Here is a 14418-nt window from a genome sequence, read left to right on the forward strand (position 1 = left end):
CTTACATGAAGAGAAATGCAAATACGTGATACCATTTTTTTAACCTATTAGATTCGCAAAGATAAAAATGTTTGATGACAAACACATAGGGAACTCAGCATTCTTCTACATTGCCAGGGGAAGTGTAATTGATATGACTTCTAAGGAAGGGAATCTAGCCTCCAGCATCTATCAAAATTATAAATGCACACCCTTTGACCTAAAATTCCACTTTTAGAAATTCATCTATAAATGGGCTTGAACGTAGGTAAAATGGCTTGTGCAATGTTGTACAATGCTATTCATTGTAGCATTGTTTGTAATTGCAATGGATCAGAAACCACCTAAATCTGTAGGGAAATGGTTAGGTAAATTATGGTACATTTATTCATACAATAGAATATTAAGCAGTCATAAAAAAGAGTAAAGAAGTTCTTAATATACTGATAGAAAATTATTGCCAAAATGTACTGTTAATGAAAAAGCAAGGCATAGAACACTTTGTATAGTATGCTGGCATTTATGTAAAAAAGGGAGGGAAATATTAGATAGGTATTTGCTTGTAAATGGATACACTGTATCTGGAAGGATGTCCAAGAATTTAGTAATATTAGTTGATTGTTGAAAGGGGAACTGAGATGGGAAGGGAAATAACCATAGTACATCTTTTTTGCCTTTGCATATTGAAACATATGAACAAATTACTTACTTGAAAATAAATGAATAAAAGTTAAAACGAATAAAATTATAAAATCATAGGGCAAGGAATACACTGGTCTTTAACTCAGTCATCAAATTGAAGAAAATGTTAATTTAGAGGTACTTCTGGAGTCCTGATTCAATTTTTGGATAAATAAAAGGAAGCACAATGTTATTCAGTGGGACTGTCCGTTTATGGCATTCATTGCCCTAAGAGTGATGTGATTAGAAAATTCTAAGTATAAGTAGAATCAAGAAGGGTGATATAAGTTCATGGATACTATTTAATGATTTTTTACCTTTAAGGGAAACAAAAAGTGTTGGGACACATCTCTGATCTCAGAAGATGATGCCACAGAATAATGAAAGCTGCTCCACATAAATTCCCTGATGCCACCGTCAGCCAGATGTGAGCTGGAATTCTGTCCCTTAGCCACTTTCTCTGGTGAGTTGTAGAGCCACACACTATACAGTCTGCACATGCTACCTATCATGGCTCTAATTTCCACCTAAGACTGAAAAATTCTCTGCCTAAATGTCCACAGTGAAGTGAATTGAATTGTGACTAAACTTCATTAGATCTAAGCTATTTGAACCTAGGGGGATTATTTCAGGTTTTGTATAGTTTTCACTTGTTTTGTGCTTCTAATATGTTCTCCATTTCAGGCAGCCTAGGACTTGCACGTAGTAACTTGAGGATATCTCAGGCGACTTGGCTCAATCAATATTATGCAACCAATCAATATTTGTTGAGCATCAACTATGTCCAGGGATCGTGGAGAATGAGTAAGACATTCGTAAGCTATGATGGCTTCGGGAAGGCCATAGAGTCTAGAAGAAAGGTCAAGATGGTGTGTCCTGGAGAGCATTAGCTCTATGCTAGGCTGGAAAGCATGGAGTCTTAGAACGCTGGACTGTGGAGTTCAGGTGAGTCATACACTATTCAATCTGTGTTTTCATTTATATGCCCCTTGGGGAACTGTTTCATAGAGAAATAAGAGATGTAAACAGAGATAATTTATGCTTATTATCTTTAAACATCCAAGTAACATAAATGGTGAAGGAAAACAGAAATGTAAGCGTGAACAGTGTCCCATGTTGTTTGTGGTTGGCTCATCAATGTGGGGAAGCAGCGCCACCTTGAGGCCAACGATATGCTGTCTCTGTGCATCCCTGGCCTCTGTAGCTTGACTGGTACAAGAGGCATCTGCATTTGAGCACACAGACATTTCAACACTGGGGTTTTCACATATTCTATCAATGATGTTGGGCTGAGGTAGAGAGGGGATGGGGGAAAGATCTATGGCAGGAATTTGGACAGAAAAAGCCTTGTTTTAGAGCACTGCACTCTAAAATGTTCAGAGCCCCTTCGATCTGCTTTTTAATTGGGCTTCTCCTCCCATTCTCAATCACTTTGGTGCTCTTTTATACTTTTTTGTCTGTAAGGTGAAGTTATTTGCAAATCTAAAGGGAAACTAATGTACTTAACAACTGGTCGTGGATTTTAGGTTATTTGCTCAATTGCTGGCCAAAGCAACCTATGGAAATAAAAATCAGCACTTTCACAGTTTAGAAAGAAGCAATTTAAACATTTTGAGTCAGTTGGAGAATTGTGGGAGGGCGTTACTGAAAGTAATCTGCCTGAGCACTACATATTTATTAGTAGAAAAGACTCTGAGTGCCGAGGCATGAGCATCAGGTAAACTAGCTGGAAAAATGAGGCAGGAGGAGTAGAGAGGGAAGGAAGTGAGCAGATGTAGGGACTGAGGAGAGAGAGGGAAAGAAAACAGGGAAGAAAAGAATTACGGGAAGGGAAAGATACAAGGCAAATGAAAACAAGAAGTGGAAAGGGCAGAGGTAGACAACAGCCAGGTTAGAACTTATCCAAACACAAGCAAACCCAACCCAAGGCTGGCTGACATGAGATGGTGCCAGGCACCAAGGACACAGCCACATATTTGTTGTTGGGCTGGTGCCTGATGAACGGTGCCTTGGTTCCTTATCCACACAGGTCTATGATTTTGATCCCGATTTCCTCAAGCCCAGAGCTGTCTCAGGGATCTCCCATTTCCCAGGACTTCCCCTGCAGAAACTCTGATCTTCACCTGGCTTTGAAACTAAACTGTGAGGGCACTCCAGAAGCGTGGACCAAGATAAGCTTGGGGTACGTCCAAAGTGGAGCCCCAGGCAATTACATTGCACGGGGCCAAAGGGATTCTTAGGAATTCAATCAGGCAAATAATTTTTAGTTATGACCAATAATCTGTTGAACTTGGCTCATGAAATGAGATTGCAGCTCTGGTTCTTGCTAAAAGGCATTGTGATAAAACTAATTAAAATAGAAGTTAATTAGTTAAAATACATCATCTATGAAAACGGGGAAAAGAGGGAACCTATTAAAAATGTTGGGTAAAGAGTGAGACACAAGAGAAACTGCATGCTTTGAGATGCCCAATCCTCTGTCACTTTTCTCTCTTCTAGTGGAGTTATGCATGTTACGGGTATTGACCTCAACCTCACAACTTTAAAAATCAACAAAAGGCAAGTAACACTCATGGCGAGAAAATAGCAATGCTCCGTGCGCTGCCGAGCATGCTTCTAGTTGTCGCGGCATCTCTCCAAATCTTTCTGACTTCTACACCTGTCCACTTTTGCCTCTCCTAAGGGCTCTTGAGTGGATTTTACATCTCAACAGTGCCCCCCAAGCATCGAGGTTTGAGATTTCTAGAGAAAGCCCCAATCCGTCCTGGAAACATCTGTAATGCCCCAAGCACCGGACTTGAGAAAGAAGTGTGGTATACCCTTGCAGTGAGGCAGATGTGAATTGGAATTCTGGTTCTGGCACCTACAAACCCTGTGATCTTTTATTATATACACTAAGCTTCAGGTCTGAAGGTAAAAATACACCATGGGACTGACACATAGTAAATGGCTTTTGTGTTTTAACCCACCTCACTCAGAATCTAACTTTGGAAATCAAAAGCCATCTTACCAACACATGCTGGGGGTACTGTGCCTTTGGTTTCCTGCTATTTGTGCTATATTTATTTGTGTTATATTTCATACACTTGTGTAACTCTGGGCCACATGGCCCCAGGCAGCATCACTGATGTCGTTTCAATGTTAACAGACTACCTTTAAGTGACTAAACATAACTGACATTTCCAGAAATGACCAAAAACACTTAAAGGATAAAACCATTCATACCCGCTTCTGTGCCAAAAGTGCCTCTTGGCATTTGCATCTTTTTTTCAGCAATTCATCCTGACTATCCCCGACTCTTTCCACCAAGATGATATTGTGACATGGTCAGTATAACCCAGGCTGACATTCAGCCAAGATGCATCAGTTGAGCCAGTCATTTTCAAGCGGCATCCATTCTGATTCAGTCCCTAGGCTGTTATTGTTAAATTACTATCTCCTCTGAGCTAATAGATGGCAAATTTTGAACACATCCATTCTTGTGACTATAAAATATGAAACTCCAGAATTTTCCCCAACACTACAGTTGTGAAACGGATGTTAAGAAGGATTTTACAAAAAAGCATTGCAATATCACTTTTGCTCTCATTTTAAAGTTTGTAAGTGATTCTACCTACTTGACTACCTCTAATATCTATTGCTTAGCTTCTCTTAACTCAGGGCCCTCTGAATGGCCTGCAAGCTTCTGAAGCTTTAAAGCAGGAATTCAGTCAGGGGTGGGGGGAAAGCACACAAAAAGTTGCTGCAAGCAGGCAAGGGAAAGAAATGGATTTGAGGCAGAAAGAAGTTTGGAAGCTGGGAATCAATGACAGCGGCCACTAGGCTAATGTGCACATTCCAGTTCAGGTGTCTGGGCAGTGACACTGCAGGGTACAGCTGCATCCGGAGGGCTAAGGAGCCACCCCAAAGCTGCCAGCAGTGCTCTGGCATCATTAATGACTCTCTCCTCCTCTCTACCACCTTATATTTGAATAAAGTAGTTTTATAAACCTTCTGTACCAAAATTCTTCTTGTCAAGAGTATGCTCACCTGGTGGGAAAACAAACAGGAAATCTTTCCTCTTAATTAAGTATACCCTCATAAGTATTAAAGAGTCAGGAAAATAAATTATTCAACACTGACATTTTATTTTCTGAACTTTATCATTTTTACAAAACAAAAAGCAGGTATCAAAAACAGCAGAGAGTTTACAGAATTTCTGCACCAGTTTTCACATAAGTCAGTGATTATGAAACTGGTGTCCACTGTAAATACTAAACACAGGCTGATTTTTCTCTTGGTCATATGCGTTCAGGCGGCTTCTTTTGGAGCTACTGAGTAATAACTTTTTATAAGCACCGGTCATTTGTTGACAACTGATTTGGTTAGTCCAACGAAGTAAACACTTTCTCCTGCGTGGCATTTGCTTTTTTTAAAAAACAGAGCTAAAATACAGAATGTGTATGTGTTTGGATCGGAAGCAAATCTTCTGAGACCCCAATTACCCTGAAGAACACTGAAGACATTTATAGGGCGTGTTAAATACTACTTATGTGCCTCATAATGTCTGAGGCAGCTACTGTGTTTCTACAGAAAACAGCATTTCATTCAGAAGCTGCCCAGAGTTTAAACTACATCATAGTTTCCACATCCTTTCTGATTTGGAGCAGTTTCTCCAAACAGGGCCATATTATTGGAACAAAAGTCGTATGCTCACGCCAAACAGGCTCTGGTACTTTACAGATACATTTGTGTAGAGCAAGACTCCTTGCTCTGGACCCTGGGGGACCACGAAGAAATCAAGAGGCCATGATTATGGGATGCTGAGAGGAAGAGGCATACTCAAACTCACATGATCTGAAGGCAAGCAGAGACAAAGCCGGAACTTGGTAGTGGCATTCACCCAACACTTGTTCCAGAAACACATTTTGCTTAAATAAGGGAAGTATGGTCCAGTTTTGCAATGTTAATAGCTGCCAGTCTCTCAAACATATTTTTTTTTATAAAGATCATTTCCTGGCTAGCAATGAGTTAGGAAACTGGCCTCAAATCCTGATCAATTTTTTCACTATTAGTCAAAAACAAAAACACCAGTCAACAGGGGTTAAAAATTGCACAATTAAACTTGAATGTAAATTATATTATATACAGACTGGTATACACGTCACTGAAACAGTTTCGAGAGCAGGAAACACTCCTGTTAAAACATCTCTCCTATATTATCCCAATTTTCATTAAAGGAAAACTGATATGTAATTTTCTTCTTTACAAATATGAAAAAGGAAGCAAGAAGGCAAAGCTGAGAGAAACAGATGCTACCCAAAGGGGAGCAGTGGCATTTGGTTATTTTGGTCTTTGTACCAGCAACTCCGACACCCGCAGGAGACATCCAGTTCCTGCCGGACTACACGGTTTTCCTCGCAGTCAAGACTCGAACAATGGACCCTACTCCTCCGGCAGCAAGTGCCTGAAAACAAACCAAAGTGGAGCTGTTGACAGAATCACAAAGGGTCAATTCTCACAACAAGTAAAACATTTTTCTTAAAGAAGGAATGTGTGCAGCTATCGATTTTGAATTCACTAATTTTCATAAATGTTTCCTGAGCACCTATTATGCACCAGGCACTGTGTTCGGAACAGGGGACACAGTAACACACAAAACCTTCCGAGTCCCTGGCCTTGTGCTCTTACACTCTAGTCAGACACCAGTCTACAATCTAGTATGTTGTTTTCGAATAACAATATGTTCTTAAAGATCTGCAGCAAAATCTTCTTGCCTAAAACACCTGCTCAAATATAAATTTAGGACATCTAGTCTGCTCTCATTCTCAGCACTGTCAGGAAGAAATTCAAACTGGGACCAACCATCCCAAGTTCCATTTAGATTAGACAGACTTTGTCAGATTTTTTTTCTCCCAAGCTAAGAATATATTATTTAATAGCTAAGAACTTAGGAACTTTTTGACCTTACCTTGAAAAAATCAGAAGTCATGATTAAGTATTAGGAATTCAAAGCTCTGGTTTACTTGTGTTCAAAAACACTTACTGAATACTTTTGTGCACTGGGTAGTGTGCTAGATGCTGGATATACAAGAGTGAGCAAATACAGCATCTCCTGCTCTACTGGGAAGAGACAGATGCATAAACAGATCATTTTAATATAATATAATGTATGAAATGGCAGAGCTCTGCTTTGGGTGCTATTAGAGCACAGAGGAAGGGCATGTACCCAACCTGAGGGTACAGAGGAATGTGGAATGATCAGGTAAGGCTTCCTGGAGAAAATGATACGTTAAATGGAGAAGTAGGCAAGAGACTGACATAAAAGGGTAAGGAGACACTCAGGCAGAGAGAAAATCATGAGCAAAGGTATAGAGGTATGAAACATTATGGTGTTTTCAGGGAAAGCACATTAATACGCTCACTGCTGGAGCATAAGGGGAAGAATGACATGGAAGATGAAGCTGGACTTGGGGACCTGCATTTTATTCTGCAGGTGACTGACAAGGATAGATATGGATTTCAGAGGGGGCATTCTGGCTACTGGGAGGAGAAGAGAGATGACAGAGGCAAAACTGGTAGCCAGGAGACCGACCAGTTCAGGAAGCCAGAGGAACAGACTGGGAGAGATGCTGCGGACACTTGCATTATAGATGTGTCTGAGTGGATGATTGGAAAGTACTTAGGGGCTAAGATTGGCAAAACTGGTGACTGATGTTAGGAAGAAATGAAGACTTAACATGTGCTCAGTTTCCCCATCTGCAAGAGGGGGAAGAATAAGTAAGCTTTCCCTCCTAGTATTTTTATGACATTACATGAATTAATATTTATAAAGTGCTTGGAATGTAGGACGTGCCCAACCAATGTTTGTCATGATCCGGAGGCTATACTGGAACTAGGCTGCTTGGGTTTTAAAGCTGGCTGTTCATCTGTAAATTGAGGGTGGTAAAGATGTTTATATACCCTGTAGGGTTGTTCCAAGGATAAAAGAAAGAAACTAATAGTACAGTGGCTGGCAAACAGAAAGTGTTCCAGGAATAGGATGACCATATAAATTATTCTCCAAATTGATACACTGTCGAGTGAAAGCGAACTCTTCATAACGATGTTGGGACGACCAGCACAAACTGGGGCTGTCTGGGGAAACTGGGAGGTATGGTTACCCACGCATAAATGCTGCTCTTTTTGTTTGACAGTGTATGAGGGATAAAGTGACTTGACCAAGGCTATAGAACAAGTTTTACTCCCTATTCTTATCTTACACGTGTGTTTTCACTCAGATAGACAGATAGCTTCCGAAAAACTGAGTTTTGGGAATTGTCAGAAGTTAGAGAATATACCCCTTGCCTGTGGTTGGTTTTATTTAAATGTTACATCGTTTATATTTATACCAACATAAGAGTTCAGTATTAAAGATTACCTTACCAACCTTTTACCTAAAGCTAAAAATTCCCCATAGCCATTTTGTTTGTTTGTTTTTGAGGGATAACATACTAGCATCTGCTTATATTGCAAAATAAAATGCACGGAAACAGAAAAAAATATTTAAGAATTCTTGATCCTATCTCTCACTTTTTTTTAAAATTGAGGTAAACTATATAACACACAATTTGCCACTCTAACGATCTTTAAATGTAAAGTTCAGTGGCATTAATTACATGTACAATTGTACAGCTATCATCACTATTTCAAAACTTTTCATCACCTCAAACAGAAATTCTGTACCCCATAAGCAATAATTCTATTCTTCCTTCTCCCAAGCCTTGGGTAATCTCTAATCTACTGTCTGTTTCTGAATTTGCCTATTCTAGATATTTCATATAAACGGAATCACACAGTATCTGTCCTTTTGTGTCTGGCTTATTTCACTTTGCATAATGTTTTCAAGGTTCATTCATGCAGTAGCAGGTATCAGAACTTCCTTTTTTTGGTTGAATAATACTCCATTGTACGTACGTACCACTTTTTGTTTATCTGTTCATCTGTCAATGGGCACTTGAGTTGTTTCCACCTTCTGGCCACTGTCAAAGAATTCTTGATTTTTACTGCTTATTTTCTTTTCAAAGTTTTGATTTAGTTCAAAGTTTAAGATTATGTTTAATGAACAATAACCATTACTGAATAAATATGTGTTGCAAATCAGAATCTCTTAAGACCAAGGCTAGTAAGCATAAATCTAAACTTTCATTTTCAGGTAGTTATTTGTCATAACAAAGATGTACAACCAACAAATCAAAATAGTTAGAGGTGAAAGAGGTTGTCGTTGTGATTCTCTCTTATAAAGGAACCAGTCATATGGATTCATAGTGCATAACTTACCTTTTCATGCCACTGCAATAACACAGCACTGCTATTGTCAGAGGGGCTCTCAAAGCCTTTATAAATATACTTCATGAGGAGATCCACACCATTCTTGTCCAGGGATTGAACTGCCTTTTCAATATCATTAGCTTTAAAAGAGATGAGTACCTTCAAGACAATGCTCCCCGCTCGATCCTAGGGCAAATAAAGAACAACATTTAGACATACGTGTGGGGGGGGATTACAGTTTTAGAAAGGCCACATGAGAAGGTGACATCTGAGTTACAGACCTGAAGGACACAAAAGAGGAAACCTTGGGGGTATCAGACAGAGGAAACAACAAGCGCTGTTAGCGTGTGTTCATGGAAGAGCAAAAAGACCCAAGGTGGCTGGAGCAGAGCCGTGGGAGAAGAGGACAGGAACTGAGACAGGCAAGGGGAAGACGGATCCCCACAGCCCTGCAGGCCATGGTGAGGACTCCGGCTTTCACTCAGAGAAAGGAGAAGATGTTGGAAGGTTTTGAGAACAGTGACACAATCTGACACATTTTAACAGGATCACTGTGGCTGCCATGTTAAGCATAAGCTGGGGGGACGAGGGCAGGGGACAAGGCAGAAGCAGGACTAGTTAGGAAGATACTGCAATAATCTAGGCTGGTTTTGGCCAGCATGGTAGCAGCGGAGGGGGTCAGAAGTGGACAGATTCTTGACACATTAGAAGGTAGAGCTGAAAGGATTTGCTTACAGACAGATCCGACAATTTACCAATTTATTAAATCAACATTGAAATTTTACTTCTAGATCTTAACAACAACCTGAACAAGGAAACTGAATAGCAGTTCTAACTAGAAACACTCTTCAGAAATAAGTTATTAATAAATAAAAATTTAAGTTTTTAAGAAAACATTTTAAGTTTCAAATCTATGGTCGTGACTACAGATAGAAGACATAGTGATCTTCATTTACAATGATCTGTTTTCTTTAATAAAGGCTGCTCCAAGAGCAAAGTTATTTTTTTACCCATCAAGCCAAGCAAAGGGAACATTTAATTTACCCTTTCAACAATTCATTTCTCCTTCCATTTAAGATAAATTGATACCTTTGGCATTCCTACTGGTCAGCATTTTACAGAATGTTTCTACCACCTACTGTTATCTTCAGTTTAAAGACTATGCACTTACCCAATTTAGAAAAATATCCTAGCATACAGAGCTACAACTCCCACCCACAAACTGTGATAAAAAACCACCCATATAAAAGCAGAAGGTGGTAAAATCGAAATTTCCATGATGTTCCTCCAACTTTTAAAAACCAAAGAAAATTTTCCCCTTATACAAAAATATGTTGCCTAGATAATTATTACACATTTACTTATTACTTACTACTATTCAGTTAAGATTCTTGGGATTCCTACGATGTATGAATAGCTACGAATGGAGGGGACCATGGTTTGGGCTTCATTTTAATAAGTAAGTAAATAGGTTCTTAAGAATTACTGAAAGACTGCCACAGGGAATGTAAGCTACACACTTTTCTAAAGGGCAATTTGGCAATATCATAGGTACTGAAAGCCTTAAAAAATGTGCATTCTAAAATCCAGCGATTCACTTCTAGGAATTTATTCAAAGGAAATAATTAAGAATTAACCCAAAATTATTCATTTCAGTACTGTTTACAACAGGAAAAAAAAGGTCAATAATCTAAAAATATGACAAAAGGAGATGAGTTACATATAAACAGCAGCATATCTATATTCAGCCATTAAAAAATGTTATAGAAATAAACCTACTGTCAGGGAAAGATGTCCATGTACATTGCTATCCAGTTGAAAAAGCAGGTTATAAAATTCCATTTTTATTTAAAAAAACACTCACAGAAAAGATCTATAAGCATATAGCGCCACCAAAAAGTAATAACTATTATCTCTGGTTGATGGGATTATGAATGATTACGTTTTCCTCCCCCCTCATCTCTGAGTTTTCCATAATAAATATTTAAGACTCATAATGTAAAAAAATCTTTAAAAAGCAAGGAAGTAGAATCTGTTTATTTCGTGAAAGGTTTGCTTATTCTTCAAGCCTTTGCTCAAATTCAACCTGAGTGGCTTCCTCTAAGACACTAATGATCTGTCACTTGAATTTAGTGTCTACCACGCAGTATTAGCATAACGCTATGTCAGAGTGTTATTTTTTCATATGTAAATTTTTACCTATCAAACTACAGGGCAAGCTCTTCTACTTCAAAGATAAGTCGTTAAAAAGTACATAGTTAAAACATTTGTCCAAACTGTGACACTTCAGAGGATTCTGGCAAGAGTGCTAAGACATCAGCAGAGATCAGTGTCATCTGTGACTCACCTTCACCGCCTGACTCTTGGTGTTGATAGGGGGGTTTTTCAGAGCTGCCTGTAGGGCAGCCATCATGTTTCCTGTGATGGAGGTTAAGGGGACAGCAGCAAAGGGCAGACCTCGGGAAAGCATTATAACCACCAGGAACCACTGGTTCTTAAGACTTGACTTTATGCACGGAAAGAAAAATTCCTATGGTCCCTATGTTCAATATTGGAAAATTCAACAAGTTGGTTTCAAGGATGTCAATCAAAGGTAAAATAGTGAAAACAAAAAGAGAACATTAGAATTTTTTTCATAAAGCAAAGACCCTTTCATCTTTGGTTCTCATTAGCAAATGAACACCTTGATAACCTTTCACTTTCTAGTAAGACACATGCAAACATTATCTAGAGTGATATTGAAAAAACTCTGAAATATATATCAGAATTATTAGGCCCCAAAATGAAACAGCCTATCCTCAGACAAAATATGTCTTTTTATGTGATTCTAAGCAGAAAAATAAAGGCTAAACTTTTATTAGAGATATAGTCTATATTAATTGAAATGCTGGCAGATTAGCAATCTGAATAACATATATTAGCAATCTGTCAATATTCATGAAGATACAATAATTCAATGACCTTTAGGTGGCAACTTAATTTTGTTTTGGATATTTTCTCTCATTATTTCATAAAGGTCATTCAAACTGTCTTAGGCCATACTTATTAAATTTACTCTCTCTTTGAAAGCACCAGTGAGCCAGCAAGTACGAGACACAGAAGGCCAATCAGAATGTAAGAATGTACAGTCATTCCCCTAAAAGGAAAACCACACGGAGTTCATTTGTTCCTCCATCTGTAGTGCCTGACCAGAGCTTGTCTCTTCTGGTTGTACCAAGAGTAGAAGAGACAGTATCTCTATATTTTAAGATGAACTGATACAAAAAGCAGATCTCCTATATGGACACAGCAGCACTATTTAAGAGTCAGAACACAGCACCTAAAATAAGTTAGTTTCACAAAACATCATTTACCCGTCAAAGGATGTTTTTAGACAGAATAATGTTCATCAATTATGTTCTGAAGAAAAAGGTCTCAGGAAAAAACCTACAGTTGGTGGTAAGCTATTATTTTCAAGCCTTGATGGACGTATGGAAACGCATGCCTTTTGTAGACTGGCTCATTTTAAAGATCCAAAACACTTCAGCATGTAAATGATGCAAAATAGCAACAGCTGATTGTGAAAGTTGTGGCAATCAAAGAAACATCTGTATGTTGATAAATGTTTAATGCTGTATTTTAGGTGCCTTTAAGACCAGATATAGTTGCTACCAAATATTTTCACTCGTGTATTTCCCCATTATAATAGGACATTGATGAAGAAAGAGTCTAAAAAGCCTTCCTTATCTTATGAATACACCCAAGAATAATTAGAAACGAGTGAATTCAGTAATTGAGAATCTCTAAAACTACAGCTTGGGTTATCGCAACATTTACACTTTTCTAAAAAAGATCTGATGCAAATACTGTTATGAATATTCAAATATGCAAAACCAAAACCCAGGAACTGACAGCCACGTTTTAACTAAAATGGAAATAACTTCAGGATTACAAAAATGATCCTGCTTTGTACAAATGACTCATCTTCTATTTTATTCATTGGGGTTTATTTTAAATACTTCCAAGGATTCTCCACATGCATTCCCCCTCTTCTCTCTATTGTCCTTTGCTGAGCAGGTAAAGGCTCCAAGCTTGCTTCATGGGAGTTCTGGTTGTTTTGGACTCACTCCTGTTCCACCGTTAACAAATACTGTGCAACCTATATTGTGTCACATCCCTTTCTCTTAAAAAAAGAAAAAAGAGCGAGCCCACGGGCGGAAAGGACACAGGGCCTCAATTCTGCAAACCGCCCCTTGTCTACCGGCAAGAAATGAACTACCCTAATGCCACCAAAACAAAACTACAACAGCAACAAAAACAAAATCCTAAAGAAAGACGCCCGCTCTTCCCAATCAGAAATCTCTGGAGCCAGCGGGACCCCAGTAAACGCCGTTCTGGGGAGGAAAACTCAGGCGCCCTGCAACAGCCCACTGAACAGCCCAGACGCTGCCCCAGCGCGGAGGGCGCGGCCGCCGAGCCCCCTCCGGGGAGGCAGGAACTCCGGGCGCCACCTGAAGAATCACGGCGGGAAAAGCGCGCGGGGCACGGCACGGTCCCGAGGGCTGGACCCTGGGGTCTCGGGGCTACTCGCTTAGAAATGGGAGAGCCCCTTGCCTTCTTGCAATAGGGAACCCCAAAGAGACAGGTTCGAACCGCGCGGGCCGCCGGGGGCAGCTCGGCGCCAGTCCCCGGGAAGGGCCGTCCCCCTCGGACCCTGCAGGCGGCGGGGTCCCGGGACCAGGGCCGCGAGGGATGGGGAGGCGGGAACGCAAGGATATTGCCGCAGGCAGGAGTCCACCTCGCCCTCGTCGGGCCCGGCCTGCCCGTCGCCCCCGTCTTCCTCGTCCACGAACTTGTTCTCGTCGTACTCATCCACGTCCACCTTCCGGAACCGGGCCGACGACACCGTGTTCTTCGACATCCCCGATCCGGACCGGGGGCAACGGCCTCCTCTCGATGCTGCCTCTGCCTCAGCAAGCCCACCGTGATAGGCACCCACAGCCCGGCGCCTTCACTTCCCTCTTCCGCTCTGGGGCGTAGCCGGCAGGCGCGGCTCGGCGGCTCTGGGCCTGCGCGCCAGCCCCGCTCCTTCCTCCTCGGCTTCTAGCTCTCCTCCAGCCTCCCACGCCGCCTCCACTCCCCTCGGGGGAGCGAGCGCGACGGAGGTGGCGCGGCGCACCCAGTGCGCAGGCGCGAACTCTCCGCAGGAAAGGGGCGGGGTGGGGAGAAGGAGGCGGGGGCGGGAGGGGCGGGACAGGAGGGAGGGCAGAAAGTGGTGCCGCGGGCGGAGGTAAGAGGCGATTGGTTGTCCAAGGGCGTCACGTGATCCCGGGGGGTTTCCATAGAAACGCTTCTCTGCGGTCCAGTCCCGGGGGCCTTAGGTTGCTGGCGATGGGCACTGGGGGCTGGTGGCCTTGGCTTTTGCTGCTGCTGCCGCCGCCAACGACCTGTCATCGGGGTCCTGCGTAAGGGCCGGCTGGCCCGGACTTG

At 41.1% G+C, this 14418-nt stretch overlaps 1 protein-coding gene across 1 annotated transcript; it reads right to left on the reverse strand.

The window, feature by feature from the left end:
• Positions 1–4763: 4763 nt before the first annotated feature.
• On the reverse strand, positions 4764–14055 carry ARPC5 (actin related protein 2/3 complex subunit 5). Its single transcript, XM_046683347.1, has 4 exons — positions 13707–14055; positions 11297–11369; positions 8959–9135; positions 4764–6106 (listed from the first exon to the last, which is right to left on the reverse strand). Exons 1-4 carry the CDS (start codon positions 13847–13849, stop codon positions 6044–6046), a joined length of 456 nt encoding a protein of 151 aa, XP_046539303.1. The 5' UTR covers positions 13850–14055; the 3' UTR covers positions 4764–6043.
• Between the last annotated feature and the right edge of the window lie 363 nt (positions 14056–14418).

The sequence above is a fragment of the Equus quagga genome, chromosome 13 (genome assembly GCF_021613505.1).
Source record: "Equus quagga isolate Etosha38 chromosome 13, UCLA_HA_Equagga_1.0, whole genome shotgun sequence".
Lineage (NCBI taxonomy): Eukaryota > Metazoa > Chordata > Mammalia > Perissodactyla > Equidae > Equus > Equus quagga.

What these genes read in the sequence shown, in the direction of transcription:
- ARPC5 (XM_046683347.1), bottom strand. Translation starts at nt 13,849, where the DNA reads ATGTCGAAGAACACGGTGTCGTCGGCCCGGTTCCGGAAGGTGGACGTG. An exon ending in CCAAGAGTCAGGCGGTGAAG is followed by an intron (nt 9,136 to 11,296) that starts GTGAGTCACAGA and finishes TATTTGCCCTAG; the next exon opens with GATCGAGCGGGGAGCATTGT. An exon ending in TATTGCAGTGGCATGAAAAG is followed by an intron (nt 6,107 to 8,958) that starts GTAAGTTATGCA and finishes GTTTGTTTTCAG; the next exon opens with GCACTTGCTGCCGGAGGAGT.